Below are 13,476 nucleotides of genomic sequence, written 5' to 3'. Positions count from 1 at the left end.
TGAGCTGAGATCTGGCCACTGAACTCCAGTCCGGGTGACAGAGTGAGACTCCGCCTCAAAAAAAAAACAAAAAAAAAAAACAAGTCAGATTTGAGGCTGGGCGCAGTGGCTCATGCTTGTAATCCCAGCACTTTGGGAGGCCGAGGCGGATGGATCACCTCAGGTCAGGAGTTCAAAACCAGCCTGGCCAACATGGCGAAATCCTGCCTCTAATAAAAGTACAGAAATTAGCTGGGTGTGGTGGCATATGCCTGTAACCACAGGTTCTCGGGAGGCTGAGGCAGGAGACTCACTTGAACCCAGGAGGTGGAGGTTGCGGTGAATGGAGATCAAGCCACTGTGCTCCAGCCTGGGTGATAGAAGGAGTCTCCCTCTCAACGCAAGCAAGCAAACAAAACAAACAAACAAAACTGTCTGGACGGAGGGAGAGGGAAACAAAGAACAAAGGTGACTAAGATGGCGTACTTCCGGGTTCTTCATCACCAACTTTTCCCGCGCACGCGAAAATGTAGCCGGTGCCCGGGAAGGTGCAGGTCAATGGAGCATGTGCCAGGTGATGTCAATCCGAAGAGACCGAGATTTACCTGGCCGCACCTACAGAACGCCCCCCAACACGCCCGTGTCCCGCCTATTGCCCTCCCACTCCCAGAAAAGCCGCTCCCGGCAGGCGCGTGGCGCAAACTTCCTCGGCCCCTCCTCATACGCGGGACCCAGGAACCTTGTCCCAGAACGCCGGAGCGACTTCCTCGACCTCGTCAGCCGGAGACCGGGGAACCTCGCTTCCTCTTTCTTTACATTGGCTACGTAATAAAGTTTCCTTTTTATCTTGCCTACTTGCCTTTTCCTCTGGCGCCGGCTCTGGTGGTTGCATTAAAACAAATCAAAAACCCCCAAAATTATTTGGCTGAACAAGAATGTGGAAAAAAAATTTTTTTAATTGAGGTAAGATTCAGACAACATAAAATTAACTATATTAAAATGTCCAATTTGGTGGCATTTGGCACATTCGCAATATTGCACGACTATCAGCTTTATCAAGTTCCAGAACATTTTCATCCCCCTCAAAGGTGATCTCGTTTCTATCAGCAGTCACTCCCCACTCCCTCTCCCCCAGCCCCTGGCACCACCAATCTGCTTCCTGTCTCTATGTGTTCCCAGAAAGGGGTCCTGATCAAGACCCCAAGAGAGGGATGTTGGATCTCATGCAAGAAAGAATTCAGGGCGAGTCCGTAGAGTAAGTGAAAGCAAGTTTATTAGGAAAGTAAAGGGATAAAGAATGGCTACTCCAGGCCGGGCGCGGTGGCTCACACTTGTAATCCCAGCACTTTGGGAGGCTGAGGCAGGTGGATCATAAGTTCAGGCAATGGAGACCATCCTGGCTAACACGGTGAAATCCTGTCTCTACTGAAAATACAAACAATTAGCCGGGCGTGGTGGTGGGCACCTGCAGTCCCAGCTATTTGGAAGGCTGAGGCAGAATGGCATGAACCCAGGAGGCGGAGCTTGCAGTGAGCTGAGATTGCGCCACTGCACTCCAGCCTAGGCGACAGAGCGAGACTCCGTCTCAAAAAAAAAAAAAAGGCTACTCCATAGAGCCATTAGAGTGACTGATGTGGATCTATTTGCCCCTCACTACAAAAGGGTCCCAAGTCTTTGATCCTGTATCCTTCAGTGTGTGGGACCCATTGTGTTACCCATGGGCTTGGGGACTGAGGCTCAGGGCTGCTTGCTGGGAAATGTAACCCCTTTGTCCCAGAAAGGTAGAAGGAGTGGAGAATGGTCATCCAGGCCTAATGTAAAGTTTCTGCAACCCAACCCAATTCCCAGACTCATTTTGGTCATGATCAATACAGGGGTCAGCCCTGAGGGCTGCTGCTTGCCCATTGTTATGGTTATTTCTTGATGATATCCAAAACAAAGGGTGGATTATTCATGCCTCCCCTTTTTAGACCAAATAGGGTAACTTCCTGACATTGCCATGGTATTTGTAAACTGTCATGGTGATGGGGGGAGTGTAGCAGCGAGGACAAGCAGAGGTCACTCTTGTCGCCATTCTTGGTTTTGGTGGCTTTGGGCCAGCTTCTTTTTTTGTTGTTGTTGTTGAGACGGAGTCTCGCTCTGTCGCCCAGGCTAGAGTGCAGTGGCGTGATCTCCGCTCACTGCAAGCTCCGCCACCTGGGTTCACACCATTCTCCTGCCTCAGCCTCCTGAGTAGCTGGTGGGACCACAGGTGCCTGCCACCACGCCCGGCTAATTTGTGTGTGTGTGTGTTTTTTAGTAGAGATGGGGTTTCACCATGTTAGCCAGTATGGTCTTGATCTCCCGACCTTGTGATCTGCCAGCCTCGGCCTCCCAAAGTGCCGGGATTACAGGCATGAGCCACTGCGCCCAGCCAGGCCGGCTTCTTTACTTCAACCTGTTTTATCAGCAAGGTCATTATCTTGTGCCGACCCCCATCTCATCCTGTGGCTGAGAAGGCCTTAACTGTCTGGGAATGCAGCCTAGTAGGTCTCAGCCTCAGTCTATGCAGCCGCTAGGCAAGATGGAGTTGCTCTGGTTCAAATGCCTCTGATTTACGGATTTGCCTGTTCTAGACATTTCATGTCAATGGAATCTCACACCATGTGGCCTTTGTGTCTGGCTTCTCTCACTCAGCATCATGGTTTTGGGGTTCAGTCATGTTGTAGCATGGATCAGTGCTTCCTTCCTTTTTTTTTTTTTGAGACGGAGTTTCACTCTTGTCGCCCAGGCTGGAGTGCAATGGCAGAACCTTGGCTCACTGTAACCTCTGCCAAATGATTTGATCTTGTGTCCTTCAGTGTGTGCGACCCATCGTGTTACCCATGGGGCTTGGGGACTGGGGCTCAAGACTGCTTGCTGGGAAATGTACCTCTGGTTCCTTTGGTTCTCAAAGGCCTGGAGTAGCCACTCTTTATTCCTTTACTTTCCTGATAAACTTGCTTTCACTTACTCTATGGACTCGCCCTGAATTCTTTCTTGCACAAGATCTAACATCCCTCTCTTGGAGTCTTGATCGGGACCCCTTTCTGGGAACACATAGAGACAGGAAGCAGGAAGCACCAAAACCAAATGATTCTCCAGCCTCAGCCTCCCGAGTAGCCGGGATTACAGGCGCCTGCCACCATGCCCGGCTAATTTTGTATTTTTAGTAGAGACAGGGTTTCACCACGTTGGCCAGTCTAGTGTCGACCTCCTGACTTCAGGTGATCCGCTCGCCTCAGCCTCCCAAAGTGCTAGAATTACAGGCGTGAGCCACCATGCCCAACCGCTTCCTTCCTTTTTATGACTGAATCATATTCATTGTATGAATAGACCACATGTTATGTTTATTCATTCATTTGTTGGTAGCCACTTGAGTTTTTTCCACCTTTTGGCTATTGTGAATAGTGCTGTTCTGAACACACATGTCCAAAGGTTTGAGTCTATCTGCTTGATTTTCTAAATAAAGTTTTATTGGCATGCAATCACGCCCATCATTTGCATGTTGTCATGGCTACAATGGCCGAGTTGGTTGCAACAGAGACAGCATGGCACGCACAGCAAATCTATTTACTAGCTCACCCTTTACAGAAAATTTTGTTGACCCCTGTGTTGATCGTAACCAGAATGAGTCTGGGAATTGGGTTGGGTTGCAGAAACTTTACATTAAGCCCGAATGACAATTCTCCACTCCTTCTACCTTTCTGGAACAAAGGGGTTACATTTCCCAGCAAGCAGTCTTGAGCCTCAGTCCCCAAGCCCTATGGGTAACACGATGGGTCCCACACACTAAAGGACACAAGATCAAAGACTTGGAAGCTTTTTGTAGCGAGGGGCAAATAGATCCACATTAGTCACAGCGCGTAGCCTATGCACTTTGGTACAGGAACAGCTCGGTCTCTAAGCCCTGCAGGCTGGCTCATGCAGCAAAAACGAGCAGGGGCACTCAAAGACCAGCAGGCTGCCTCTGCGGACACGATGCAGACAGCGGTGGTTTGTCCCGTTTTCCCAGCTATATGCTGTTCTTCTTTGAGAAGATACCACACCCCCACGTGCAAGTTTCTCAGAGGGGAAGAAGTCCCTCAGAAGCAGCATTGCTGTGTGCTGGATAACTCCTGGTGTAAGCCACTTTCTGGCACCAGTTTTAGTCCTTTTGGCTGTTACTTGCAACCAAAAGCACTCACTGAACCCACTCCTGGTGGTGGATCCCGCAGCCCCTGTCCTGTCCACTCAAATGTAGAAATAACCCTAGACATTAGGAGGTGAATTGCGGAATTTGCTGAGGAAACTGGGCTGAATCAGATTCCATTTCTGCTTCCTTGTGGGATGGGGACTCAAAACAGGAATTAAATTCAGCTGTTGGAAAATGGAGTTTCATTCATCGCACATTTGAGTTTATGAAATGAGATTCCCAGCTGGTACATTTAAAACAGACATGGCCAAGCACAGTGGCACACGCCTGTAATCTCAGCACTTTGGAGGGCTGAGGTGAGAAAATAGCCTAAAGCCAGGAGTTCAAGACCAGTCTGGGCAACATGGCGACATCCTGTCTCTACAAAAAGTACAAAAATTAGCCAGGTGTGGTGGCACACACTACTTAGCAGGCTGAGGTGGGAGGATCGCCTGAGTCTGGGAGGTCGAGGATGCAATGGGTTGAGATTGTGACATTGCACTCCATCCTGAGTGACAGAGCAAGGCCCTGTCTCAAAACCAGACAAACAAGAAAATCCCAAAAAAACCAACAAAACCAAACAAGCATGGGGATGTGGGTTGAATCAACGGCATGTACTCCTAGCATTTGTATCTTAACTTCCTTAAGGGCAACAGATGGCCAGGCACGATGGCTCATGCCTGTAATCCCAGCACTTTGGGAGGTTGAGGGGGTGAATCACCTGAGGTTAGGAGTTCGAGACCAGCCTGGCCGACATGCTGATATCCTGTCTCTACTAAAGATAGAAAAATTAGCCGGGCAAGGTGGCGAGCGCCTGCAATCCCAGCTACTCAGGAGGCTGAGGCACGAGAATCATTTGAATCTGGGAGGCAGAGGCTGGAGTGAGCCGAGACTGTGCCACTGCACTCCAGCCTGGGCAACAGAGACTCCATCTCAAGAAAAAAAAAAAAAAAAAAAGGAGCAATGGTTGCATATGTTCAAATCCCAGCTCCATCTCTTCCTGGCTGTGTGATCTGAGCAAGATCTCATCTCTCCATACTTCAGTTTCCTTCTCTGTAAAATGGGGATGACTCAGGCCGGGTGCGGTGGCTCAAGCCTGTAATCCCAGTACTTTGGGAGGCCGAGACGGGCGGATCATGAGGTCAGGAGATTGAGACCATCCTGGCTAACACGGTGAAACCCCGTCTCTACTAAAAAATACAAAAACTAGCTGGGCATGGTGGTGGGCACCTGTAGTCCCAGCTACTCGGGAGGCTGAGGCAGGAGAATGGCGTGAACCCGGGAGACGGAGCGTGCAGTGAGCTGAGATCCAGCCACTGCACTCCAGCCTGGGCGACAGAGCGAGACTCCGTCTCAAAAACAAACAAACAAACAAAAAATGGGGATGACTCCAGTCGTGGATGAGCCACATTCACTGGCAAGCAGTGTGTTCTACTGAGTCTGCGTCTAGTAGGTGCTAAATGTACGTGAGAGTTTCTGTTGTTGTTTGTTTGTTTTTGCTGATAAAGGAATACGAGGAGGCAACCACGTGTCGGAGGCTGTGTGTGGTTTTTCTTTTTTTAATGTCTGCTGTTAATAAAATATTTTTACAGAGACCAAAAGTCAGAATAGTGCAAAACATCTCAACACCATGCATTCATGACCACTTCTCGTTTGTGTTAAACATTTGTTCCAAGTCACGTATTTACAGAGAAATGAAGGCATCTGTGCAGACACCGGACCGACGGGGTGGAATCAAAACAAAACAAAAAACAAACGTTTTGATTTCACATCTGCAATCACATGCTAAGAGAAGTTGTGTGGAGGGGAAACCTCCCCGGACTGCTTGGCTGGTTTGTGGGGGTCTGAGGGAGCACGAGACAGGGGTGGACAGGGGTCAAATACCCCTGGCTGTGTGGTCAGGGATGATCAGGGGACCCTCCGCCTACGACCTGTGTCTCCAGAGAGCCACTATGGCTGGACGTGGGTAAGGGGTGGCGTGTTACTTGACACAGTCAACTTGATTTTTCTCTAAAACAATAAAAGGCAAAGAGAAAAGCAACACGTGTCAGCAAAGACAACTTTGGTCCTCAACGATTGTTAGGAAAGGATTCTGGGGAGCAGACGGGGTTGTGATCTGGGACCAACGCCCTCCCCCCAACTTCCCCAGGGTGGCAGAGTTCCGGGAGGCCCCAGGTTGTCCCCATCTGCAAAATCGACAGCACATGGGGTAGGGGTCGGGGACAGAAAGGCTCTAAGATCCCAGCCGAGAGAGGTCCCAAGGATTTCTAGTTGAGTGTTTAGTTTTTTGCATCTCTGATGGGGGCATGGTGAGGTCTCAGGCTCTGGGGCCTGAGAGAGGAATTGGGGGCATGGCCAGGCACCTCCTCATTTTATGCAAATCATTCGAGGACAGACTGGTGACAATGAACAGAGCCTTCTTTCTTCAGGACACCCTCTTTACTTCCCCTGACACCCCCTGCCCTGGTCTCTGCATTTCTCTTTCTCTGTATATTTCCACCTCTATATCTCTGTCCATTCTCACCAGGGTGTGATCTCACCCTCTGTCTCTTTCTCTATTCCCCTTGGTCAGGGGACTTTGACTCTGAGACATCCCTCAATGTCACCCCTTTAATCCCTGCCCTGCCACAGGCCAACCCTCTTGTGCTGTTTCCCTGATTCATGGAAATCTGCGGCCAGCTCCTTGCATAAAGTGAGGTCCAGGGTTCAGAATCCTGGAGGTGTCATCCAAGGCTGGGCTCTGTGGCCACTTGCTGGGTGGCGTTGGGGAAAGCCCTGCTCCTCTCTGGGCTTTGTTCTGCCAATACAGGAACTTCCTGATTTCAAAAGGCTTTCAGCCGCCTGGATGTCTTGTCTTGTCTCTGTACGTGTCTCAGCCGTGTCCACTCTCTGTCCCATGTGTCAGGCTCAGACACCTCCTATGTGCCCAGGTCCATGTGGAAGGGGAAGGTTGGTATGGACAGACATGGACAGACACGCATGCTGATGTGTATTCTTGCACTGACCCTGCCCCAACACATAATTCCACTAGGCACAGACTCCCTGCCACCCACCTGTGCCCAGCCTGTGCTAGGTAAAGTTGGGGGTCCTGAGAGGCCTCAGACCCCAGTCTGGGAGAAACAGAGCTGAACAGAGAAACCCCAGTCCCATGGCATCAGGCTGGACTGGAGGAGGGACGGAGGCTGGGAAAGTCCTGAGGGGAAGGAAGGGGGGTTTTCTCCAAGAGGGGTTTTCGTGATGGGTTTCAAAGGCTGAATAGGAGTTCTCTGGGAGGGAAAGAAAAGAGGGTGGAAATTGCAAAAACAGTTCTAGCCTGGGAATCAGGAAAATTCATTCAACAAATATTCCCTGAAGCTTGTTTCCTTCACATGCCTGAGCCATTCCTGGGGAACCCTAAACACACACACACACACACACACACACACCACACACGGAGGTCTTGACCAGAAAGACTCCTAAGGAATCTTTTGGGAAATATCCTGCCTCTCTCAGGCAGCTCAACTTCCCCATTTCTTTTCAGCCATCCAAAAATCTTCCAGATTACCCTCACCACAGGTCACAGATCACTTCCCATTTGGGCTCTACGGGTTACAACCCTGAATCATCCATCCACCCAACCCCCACCCTCAGGCATGGTATGGTCCGAAATTCACATCTGCTCCTCAGCCCATGTAACAGTCACATACGCTTATCCCTGGCTACAGCTTCCCAATCTTTTATGAGAATTTGCATTTTAACCTTTGGTTCAGAACCTCCAGTTACCTGCATCTGTCTGAATTTAGGGGACGTGCAACACCTTCAAGCAAATTAGAAAGTGGCACCACTTCTTCCAGACACTTGGACCATTCACATGTCGGGAAACCAAGGTCATAAACATACAACACTCAATGTCTAGGATTTGCACGTGGCCCTCTTAGCGATCCCAAACCCTTGGGCAGTGTGCAACTGGGACAACTGTACTCAGCAGCCATGGAGCTTATCTAAGCCCAGGATTTTTTTTTTGCGGGGGCGGTTAGAGGGAAGGGAACGGAGTATTGTTCTGTTGCCCAGGCTGGAGTGCAGTGGTGTGATCTTGGCTCACTGCAACCTCCGCCTCCAGGGTTCAAGCAATTCTCCCACCTCAGTCTCCTGTGTAGCTGGGACTACAGGCATGCACCACCGCACCCAGCTAATTTTTGTATTTTTAGCAGAGACGGGTTTCACCACGTTGGCCAGGCTGGTCTCAAACTCCTGATCTTAAGTGATCCACCAGCCTCGGCCTCCCCAAAATGCTGGGATTATAGCCATGTCCACAGTTATAGGTGTCTTTTCAATACAGCCTTCAGAATCTTTCCAATAATCCATTTCAGTGTCCCCAAAGCACCCCCACCCCTCCTCACTGGTTTTAGTCTTCACAAAACAGCTTTTACAGGGTGGAATCCAATCTCTCCCCAGCTTAAACATTTCCTGGAGCTCCCCGACTGTCTTAGAATAAAAGTGAAACTCCTCAGGACAGCGTGCAAGGCCCTGCCTGGTCTGATGCTTCGTCAGAGCTCCCCAACCCCAAGGCTCCTCATGATCCCCCTTGCTGGCTCAGCTCCAGCTGTGCCACCTTTCTCCTTGTTCCAACAGTTCTCCTCTCCTGGCCTTTGCACGTCCTGTTCCCAGGCCTGGAGCTCTTTTCTCTCTAGTAAGTGGTTCCCTCTCATTCTTCACCTCAGAAAGCCTCGCCATCTGATGATATTCCATCCTCCAGGAACCCAGTACTCATCTCACCCCGTTTTCATTTCTCTCTAGCACAGCAAAATCCTGTCTTTCTCAATCCAGCAGAAAAAGGCATGCCATACAAGCACGTGGAAAAGCAGATCCCAGAGCAAACATGGTCCACACTGAACTTTCCCCTAAGGTCCTGTGTGCACGAGGTTAACTGCAGCCAAGTCACTGCAACTTTGCTTACTGGAGAAAGAGCTTCCAGCAGGCAAGAGGGCCATCTGAGGTATCCTGTGGCTTGGGTGTTTGAATCAATAAATAGGATCTTGGAGACTAAGCTCTCACTGTGTTTGGGTTTCTCTCTCTCTCTCTGTCTCTCTCTCTTTCTCTCTCTCTCATTCTCTCTCTCCCCCCTAGAGTTTCTGGTCTCCTTCTGTTCTTTCCTATTTGGAAAATTCTGGGAAAGGAAGAAGGGGTGGAGAAACCTGGGACCAGGGGATCCCAAATTCTCTTTTGTGGTGGGAGGTCCTCATGGCATCCCCCATGGAGTGCCAGGAGAAAGGGCTGAGGGCAGGGGTCTTGCTTGGCAGCCGGAGAAGGAAAGGCAAAGTAGGGGTCTTGGCCTGGGACTCCCACCCCTTGGAGGAGGCCCCCGAAGGGGAATTAGCAGCAATAGGGAGCTGTGTCAGGTCATCCCGATCTCAGCCCACCCTTTCATGGGGCACACAGGCCTAAGGGAGAGGAATAGAGGGTATGGCACCTGGAACCTCGGCCAAGTCTCAAGCAGCTCTTTGAGCCTCAGTTTTGCCATCTGTCAAATGGGTGTGTTGAAATCTATGATATGAGGACTGGGTTTGTTGGGGGAGAGGGAGAGGCAAACTCCCAAAGGGAAGTAGGGGCAGCGTGGGTGCCCCAGAGCCGTCCCCTCGGCCCCCAGGGTTTGGGCGCCCAAGGGCGCATGTGCTTTTGAAATCCCATCCTCCCCCCTCCCCCCATTTATTTTTTGCACAAACATCTAAAGGGACTCCGGTATTCCGGGGCCCTCCAACCAGAATCCTGGTCCCTCCAGTCCCCAGGTCACCTAGAGGGGCCCTCCAGGGAGCTCTATCCCTTGTCCAGGGCCCCCCCTTGAGGGAGCTGAGATTTCCATACTTGGCAATTGGTCTGGGGTCCCAGGGGTCTGGGTCCCGTCTTATGGCTTTTCCAGGGGACAGGAGGCTATGCCTCCCGGTACCAGAGCCCCGGGATGTGGCCTCCTCCATGGGGACGAGGTTTCCCCCATCCCAGCTCAAAATGCCCCCTAGATGCTGGGGGCGTGGCCTCAAGTTGGGGATGTGGCTTCTTCCTTCATCGCGCCCTTGGGCGTGGCCTCCCGAGAGGGCGGGGCATCCTCCATTCCTAATTCTCCAAAAGGGAGAGCTCAGTCAAGGGCGCAGGCGCAGCCCACCCTCGGCGTGTAGTTCCCCCGAGCCCCGCCCCTGGGGAGGTCCCACCGAGGCGCAAGCCCCTCCCCGCCCAGCGCCCTCTGCGCAGGCGCAGTGCCGCTCGGCCGCCCGCCCCGCGCTAAGGCGCAGGCGCGGCACCACCCTCCTCGGCTGAGCGCGTGTCCGACTTGAGTTTCACGAACTCTTTGGCCACCTCGTCGTTGCTGCGCTGCGAGAGGATTCGCAGCACCGTGAGGCCGGTGTCGTCCATGTGGATGCGACGGCCGAGCGGCAGCCAGCAGGCGGCGCTCCCGCGCTGGGCCAGCTCGCGCAGCTGCAGCACGGCCAGCCCCACCGTGCGGTCCTCGCGCGCGAAGCAGTAGTCCTTGACGCACACCTGCAGCTCGTAGCACTCGGGGCCCGCGTCCGCGCTCAGCGTGCTGCGGGGGAGCGGGGGGGAACGAGCGTCAGGACACACCCACAGTGATGCCCCGCCCACTCCCCCGCCCCCACCGCATTGCTGGCCACGCCCACACCGGGGAGGACCACGCCGGGGTACCCACACCTGTCACCTCCCACGCTGCGCTAGCCCCGCCCCTGCCCCGTTACTTGCCCTACAACCACAACAGCTGATCCCGAGCTGGGCCACACCCACGCCTGTTTGTCCCGGTTTTCCACCCACGGAAAAATGACCGCATAGTTTTACTCCAGCTCTCGCCCCTCTAACCCTTTCCTCAGACACCGCCCCGCAAGGCCGTGGCCCCACCCTGAGATACCTGCGCCTGTGCCCTCTGCCGGCTGAACTGCTGCCTGCACGGCCCCGCCCCTAATGTCCCATCCAGAAGCTCTTTAACCAGGCTCTCCTCTAGACCCACGACGTGGCCCTTTCCCCAGCCCTCCACACCCCCAGCCCACCTCTCTTACTTCCAAGATGCCCTCCAGACATGAGCCTGCCCCGGTGCCTCACCATGGGTGACACCACCTCCAGCATGCCCCTCACCTGTGGTCCTGCTCCTAAGCAGTCCCAGTGACCCGCCCTGACGCCGGCTGGATAAGAGCCCTTCCTACAGGGCCACGCCCAGCTGCTTCCTCTTGTCCCCCTCCCAGGTTGCACCTCTATCCCTGAAGTACTCCGGCCCACCCTGGCTGACATCTGACCTCCCACTAGACCATGCATCTTCTCCTGAGTAAGGGGGCCAATCGCCCCAAAACCTTCTGACCAAGCACCCTGTGCTGACACGACCTGGAACTGGCTTCAATCTTGTCCCATAAGAGCTCCCAGCCCCCTAGATGATACCAGCTAACCAACTCTGATTTACCCTTACCCCTGTGCATTTTTATGTATTTATTTTATTTATTTATTTATTTATTTTTTGAGTGGGCGTCTTCCTCTGTCACCCAGGCTGGAGTGCAGTGGCACAATCTCGGCTCACTGCAACCTTTGCCTCCCGGGTTCAAAGGATTCTTCTGCCTCAGCCTCCCTAGTAGCTGGGATTACAGGCATGCACCACCACATCCGGCTGATTTCTTGTATTTTTAGTAGAGATGGGGGGTCTCACCATGTTGGCCAGGCTAGTCTCAAACTCCTGACCTCAGGTGATCCGCTGCCTTGGCCTCTCAAAGTGCTAGGATTACAAGCGTCAGCCACGCACCTGGCCCACAGATTTTTGGTTTTTTAAAGACAGGGTCTCGCTATGTCGGTCACCCAGGCTGGAGTGCAGTGGCACAATCATAGCTCATTGCAGCCTTAAACTCCTGAGCTCAAGCGATCTTCCTGCCCCAGCCTCCCAGGTAGCTGGGACTACTTTCTTCTGCACTTTTGTCCCCCAAAAACATCCAACATTGCCCTGCCCCAGTGCTCTGTGAGGCTGACACTTGACCCAAGGATCCAGCCCACATGACCCCAACTTTACCTCTGCTAACCACCACCATCTACCCCTGTGAACAGACTTTTTTTTTGGAGACAGAGTCTTGCTCTGTTGCCCAGGCTGGAGTGCCATGGCACAATCACGGCTCACTGCAACCTGTGTCTCCTGGGTTCAAGCGATTCTCATACTCCTCACCCTCTGGAGTAGCTGGGATTACAAGTGCCTGCCACCACACCTGGCTAATTTCTGTATTTTTAATTTTTTTTGAGTCTTGCTCTGTAGCCCAGGTTGGAGTGCAATAGCGCCATCTGGGGTCATTGCAACCTCCACCTCCTGGGTTCAAGTGATTCTCCTGTCTCAGCCTCCCCAGTAGCTAGGATTACAGGCGCCCACGACAACACCCAGCTAATATTTTATATTTTTAATAGAGGTGGAGTTTCACCATGCTGGCCAGGCTGGTCTCGAACTCCTGGCCTCAAGTGATCTGCCCACCTTGGCTTCCCAAAGTGTTGAAATTACAGGCGTGAGCCACCATGCTCAGCCAGAGCAGACTTTTTTTTTTTTTTTTTTTGAGATGGAGTTTTGCTTTTGTCACCCAGGCTGCAGTGCAATGGCTCCATCTTGGCTCACTGCAACCTCCCGGGTTCAAGCGATTCTTCTGCCTCAGCGTCCTGAGTAGCTGGGATCACAGGCATGCACCACCACACCTGGCTAATTTTTTTGTGCGTTTTTAGTAGAGACGGGGTTTCACCATGTTGGTCAGGCTGGTCTTGAACTCCTGACCTCAGGTGATCTGTCTGCCTCGGCCTCCCAGAGTGCTGGGATGACAGGCATGAGCCACCACACCCGGCCAGAGCAGACTTTTTTATGCTTTCCACATCATCAGCATCTTCTAGACCCTATCCTGATACCCGCAGCCTAGGCCCACTCCCAACTCCAAGAACCTCCATCCAGTGTGACCCCACCCCCATGCCTGGGATCCATCCACACTCCATTCCTGTCCCCAGAGCCGACTCCTCCAGATGGGCTGCCCCGACGGTCCTGACAAGGCTCAATGTGGACTCCAGTAGTCCCCACCCCCATGCGACCTCAGTCCTGTCCCCAGGTCCCTCAGCCCCCCACTCATAAGCCTCATCACTGCCACCCTCATTCCTTCACCAGACAGAGTCTCCAGCCCCAGCAATGGCCCTGCCCACCATGCACTTCCTGCCCAGACTTTCCCTCCCCTCCACAAGTCTTCATCACGAAGTTACTCCACTCTCCTCATTGCCTCCCCTGGGATCTGCCTGCTCCCAAAGGTGACCTCCATCCTCGTGTCCCCTCC

General features: G+C 52.7%; 1 protein-coding gene across 1 annotated transcript in view; it reads right to left on the bottom strand.

Annotated features, from left to right (window-relative positions):
• Nucleotides 1-5,710: 5,710 nt before the first annotated feature.
• UNC13A (unc-13 homolog A) overlaps nt 5,711-13,476 on the bottom strand; it is a 95,072-nt gene continuing 87,306 nt past the window's right edge. The window contains 1 exon segment of the mRNA XM_033200008.1: nt 5,711-10,724. Coding sequence (XP_033055899.1) covers nt 10,424-10,724 — 301 coding nt within the window. The 3' untranslated portion in view covers nt 5,711-10,423.

The sequence above is a fragment of the Trachypithecus francoisi genome, unplaced genomic scaffold (genome assembly GCF_009764315.1).
Source record: "Trachypithecus francoisi isolate TF-2019V2 unplaced genomic scaffold, Tfra_2.0 Lachesis_group5, whole genome shotgun sequence".
Lineage (NCBI taxonomy): Eukaryota > Metazoa > Chordata > Mammalia > Primates > Cercopithecidae > Trachypithecus > Trachypithecus francoisi.
Note: the sequence above shows the minus strand (reverse complement) of the source record. Positions and strands in the feature narration are given on the sequence as shown.